At 48.3% G+C, this 5,155-nt stretch overlaps 1 protein-coding gene across 6 annotated transcripts in view; it reads right to left on the minus strand.

The window, feature by feature from the left end:
• The window catches only part of Fhod3 (formin homology 2 domain containing 3), a 430,213-nt gene that overhangs the window by 143,080 nt on the left and 281,978 nt on the right, over positions 1-5,155 (minus strand). For all 6 annotated transcript variants that reach the window (XM_013349359.2, XM_026783506.1, XM_026783507.1 and 3 more), the window contains exon 7: positions 2,333-2,444. In XM_013349359.2, coding sequence (XP_013204813.2) covers positions 2,333-2,444 — 112 coding nt within the window. The remainder of the gene's footprint in view (positions 1-2,332; positions 2,445-5,155) is intronic.

The raw sequence follows: 5,155 nt of genomic DNA on the forward strand, positions 1-5,155 counted from the left end.
GAGAGAGAGAGAGAGAGAGAGAGAGAGAGAGAGAGAGAGAGGGAGAGAGAGAGAGTTGGGGAGTGGTATAAAGTGCTTGATGTCCAGGCACAAGGTCCTGGGTTTGAGTCCTAGGACCCACCTAATAAATCTAGAGATGGTGGTGTGTGACTATAATCCCTGTGCGAAGGAGTCAGAGACAAGCAGATCCCCGGGGGCGCTCTGGCCAGTCGGTCTAGACAAATCAGTGATCTCGCTTCAGGTTCAGCCAGAGACCGTGTGAAAACTAATCCAGAGAGCAATTAAAGATGACATCCTAGGTCAACCTCTGACCTGCACATGCATGAACATACATGCGCGCGTGCGCGCGCGCACACACACACACACACACACACACACACACACACACACAAAGAGGTGAAGATGATCCAGAGGATCTGAAAAGTCAGTTGTGACTCATGACACATTCAGGGCTAATCAAACTCACTTTTTATTATAGCCCCAAAGCTAAAGTATAGTGGACTAGACCAAATGAGGTATTTAAAATGTTCACATATTCATAAATATGAGTTACTACCTACGATGTACCTTTCGGTTTGTTTGTTTTGCGGTAATGAGGACTGAACACAGACCCTCATGCATACCCAACAGGCACTCTTCCACTGAGCTATACTTCCGGGCTCCTTTGATGGACTTTTCTTTCTAGGCTCTCTAAGTGGCACACTCTAGGCCCATGTCACACTCCTGACTAACTAATAGGTGGCCATGCATGGTGTTTATAAATCCACCAAGGGGATCTATTCTAGAATGACTTCAACTACCTTAGGTGCTAATGACTTTTTGAGGACTTTTTGTTTATTTTCTTAGTTTTAGTTGCTGATTCCTCAAGTTAGTTTTCCTGTCCAATAAAAAAAAAAAAAAAAAAAAAACGGAAAGACAACTGTCTTTCCCATGCCAGCCCCTCCTGCCAAGGAATGAGTCTGGAGACTCTACGGAGCAGAATTTATGGGCTGTTTGCACGTGTGCCCACATGGACACGCTCAGTCCTCCTTCAGTCATGTCCGGCATGCCAGGAACCGGAGACTGCTCTAAACCCTGCTGCTGGAAACACCTGGCATTTGTGCTGCTCTCTTCAGAATTCCCTGACACACTGGTATGTTTAATTCCATCACAGAATCCCTGGACAAGTTTACTAGCAGCGAACCCGGATGACGCTATATGTATGTATTTCAAAATCATAGCCAAGACCACACATGTCCATGAAGAAACGTGCTATTGAGCCACACATGATGAACTCTCTCTGAGCTGTTTCATTAGTGATGTTCCTCTGTTTGCAGCTCTTCATGTTTAGTGGCAGGCAGATGATAGCAGTTGCCAAAGGTTGAAGAAATTTTATAGGCAAAATCTACCAAGCTGAGAAAACGATCGATGGGAATTTTTTTTTTTTTTTTTTTACTAATTGAAAAAAGATGGTCATCATTTTGTCTTGTTGGAGAGACTTAGGATAGTAGAGGCCTCAGGCTGAGACCGCAGAATGAAGCTTGCATGTGGGAAACAAAACCCCAGGTTCATCTGAGGGTCATTCCCACTCTACAACATGCCCTATGTGCAGTAGGAACTCCAAAGAAAGATGCTAGGAGTTCCTACTCAACAAAGCCAAAGGAGAACCTCAAAGCTATGAAAAGGATGTCCCTATATTATGGCCCAATGGCAAGTGTCCTTGATACCCACAACCCACAATTTAAAAGAGGCTACCAAAACATCCAAGCATCATCCTAAAGGAACTCCTGAGTTGGGCGATGGAACCCACATCCTGCAAGGATGAACCAAGTGAATCACCATTTTCCCAAATGCCCACCTGGCTCTGCGGGAGCCAGACATGGTTTCTGAGCTGCTGGCTGTCCTTATTCAGGACTGTTAGTGGCACTATAACCTGTTCTTACTATAAGACATCTCCTGTCTGGTACCAGATGACAACATGTCGTTGTAGAGGGAAGGTGGCTGTGGTCTGCGACCCGCCTTCCAGACTCCAGTATGGGATGGCAGGGAGAAGGGCAGAAGGCTCAAGGAACATCTATGGGTCGGTGTTACATAGGACAAGGAAGAGAAGGAAAGACCCAGAGTGATTTAAACTGGATCAAAAGGACAGGTCCGCTGTCATGTCCTGGCTAAGTCCTCATGTCCATTTTCTTCACTGTCACGTAACATCCCTGCCCAAATCTCCACAGTCACCACCCTGGATCCCTTATGGCGATGTCTACACACAGAATGCTCCCAATAACTCAGCAGAAGAGGGGAAGCCTCCCTATATGCATCACTGTGACCTTGCTGGCCCCACGGCGGGACTGCTCACCTCTTTTGGTGTCGACAGCAGAAACAGCCTGAATGAGGAGCGGTGCATTGGACTCAGAGTACTCCACAAAGACGAGCAGAAGCTTCAGGGCTGTCTTCACCACCAGGCGGAACTGGAGAGAAGATGAAACCATCACAGAGAAGCATAGGCGGCCCTGCCCACTTGAAGGCACTCTCCCCTCCCCCACAGCCAGCACCCACCATCAGTCAACCTGGAGGCTCAGAGGTCATCTAGATTCCTTTATTGGTTCCTCACTCACCTCTTATCAGAAACACCTCAGCAGATAGGTATTAGTCCCCCGCCCCAGCTGTGAAGATTGGGAAACTGAGGCAGAGTACGCTGTCCATGATCACACATCTAGTGAGCAATGGAACCAGGAATTTGAACCCAGGACATTTGAGCCTGGGATTCACATCCGGCTTCCAACAAGTAAGACACGCATGCTGAACTGGAGGCTTCATTTGATCCCAATGACAACAGGCACAATTCATATTTTTCCAATGAGGAAGCAGGTACGGCAGGTCAAACACTTGGATTAGGCACAAGTGCAAACTTGGGTAAGCAGGATCCTGAGCCAAGTACCCAGTACTTAAAGCAGACATAGCAGGCTGCCTGGGGCCTTGGAACTCACAGACCCTGGATTCAAGGCTCAGCATTTGTGAGGTGCTGAAGCCAGCTCAGTACTTTCTTTCCCACAGTAGAACTTACCCTTGGAGAGACCATGAGTAACTCACTCAGTGGAAGCTACCATGGCTTTCTAACTCCAGCTCCTTTGGTCCTGAGGGGTTCTGGGCCAGTTTCTCTACCCCCAGCTGCTCCTCCCTCTCTCTCCCTCAAAGCCTCCCTTCCCTTTATCCCATTTTCTTCCAAGAATCTTGTCCTCAGTGACCTTACACACATACCTCCTGAGGATCGCACAAATGATGCGCCTGAGAACACCACGCCAACCTCGGGCTGTCCATCCTTTCCCAAGCTGTTGTTGCCCCTTTCAACCCCACAGACCTCTTCTAAATTGAGATGGATTGTTTACATGTTTTCCTTCAAGGCCAAGAACTACACACGACTCAGAGTGGGTTTAGGGGTGTCTGCTAGGTGCCCTGATCTGTCAGTCAATGGCCAGGTCAAAACATCAGCCCCATTTTGCCCACCACATTGTGGAAATCAGTTTCCGCTTCTTCATTTGCCCTGCACCTAGAGGAAGACCCAGGGACTCCATGAGGCCTGCGCTCCCATCACAATGACAGGGGAGCAGACTTGATGGGGAAAGTGAGGGAACCCCAAGCAAAGAACCGCACTGTACAGCTCAAAGGTGTGATGGTCAATCTTCATTGTCACCTTGACCGATCTGATTCAGACTCTCCTAGGAGCTTAGGAAAGCTGCTGGGCATGACTATGAGGGAGCTGCAGGGAGAATTAACTGGTGAGCAATGGACTTAGCCTGAATGTGGACACCACCACCCCATGGGCTGGGGGCTTGAAGGGAAGAAACGGAGGAAGGGAGAAAGCAAGCTGAGTGTGAGCACTTCCTCTCGCTACTTCCTGATCCAAAAAAACTGTCCCCTGCGCCAATTCTTGGCTGCCCAGACCACGAAGGTCCTAGCTGTCATACTTGGATTGTATCCTCTTAAGCCAGGAGTAAAAAATCAATCCTCCTTCCCCAAATTGCACCTGTTTGATATTTATCACAACAGGGAGAAAACACTAGTACAAGAGGGGACAGTTTAAAACAGCGCCTGCTCCAAGTCCTTTCTCCAAGGCCAGTCCACGGCTCTGCTCCCAGGCTTTCTCCACTGTCACACCTACCTAGGTAACTAATCCCTGTCTTGTCCTTGGTCCCACTCTCTCCACTTGGTGCCTGCTCCTTTCTTCTCCTTGAGACCAAAAATGTTGCCAAGAGTTCCTAAGGCCTGTATGGCTTCATTTCCCAGCTTGCCAGGGATGCCCTGTGATCATTAATCCTGATGCTCAACTTGACATGATTTAGAATCTCCGCTGAAACAAACTGCTGGGCCTATCTGTATGGGATTTTCTAGACTGGGTTAAGGGATGTGGGAAGTCTCTTAAGTATAGGCAGCACCATTCCATGAGCTGGAATCCCAGACTCAACCAAAAGCAGAAAGAGAGCTGAGCACAGCATCCATCTCCCTCTGCTTCCCGGCTGTGATTGCCTTGTGACCAGCCGCCCCAGCTCCTGCCACCATCCCTGCCATCATGGACTATATTCTAAATATACGGAAAAAAAAAATCAACCATTCCTTCCTAAGTTCATTTTACTCAAGTATTTTTGTTCCACCAACTAGAAAAGCAACCAGATGCTCTCCAGCCCAACTTGATGGGAATTTAACTGTGTCTCCACTACTCAGTTTAGCTATTCAGGTTCATGGTGGCCTGCGTGTTGTCAAATCCAGCAGTTACCTCTTCATGGATTTCATTCGGCCCTCGTAGCACGTGACACACTCAATTGCTCTCTCTCGGGAGAGGACAGCTAGTCTCCCACCTGCGGGCGACTCCCTCACTGCTATTCCAGGGTGTTCAGGATGGCTCTGTGAAGACCTAAGGGTTTCTGCCTGGGCGTTCATTCCTCTTCTCACCACACACTCTCTGACAAGTTTATCTTACCCCTGGGTTTTAAAGCTCATCTAAGTTCGAATGTTAAATGTCTATTGCTTTCCAGGCCTGACCCAATTCCTGGGCTGGGTTGTCTTATAACTTTGACATCTCTCAGGTGCTAACCTGCACCTCAGATTCACTGTGACTAAAACTTGCTTTTCGTTCATTCTCACCACATACCACCCGCCACTACCAGCCTGGCCCATGCATGCC

Source organism: Microtus ochrogaster, chromosome 18 (assembly GCF_000317375.1).
Source record: "Microtus ochrogaster isolate Prairie Vole_2 chromosome 18, MicOch1.0, whole genome shotgun sequence".
Lineage (NCBI taxonomy): Eukaryota > Metazoa > Chordata > Mammalia > Rodentia > Cricetidae > Microtus > Microtus ochrogaster.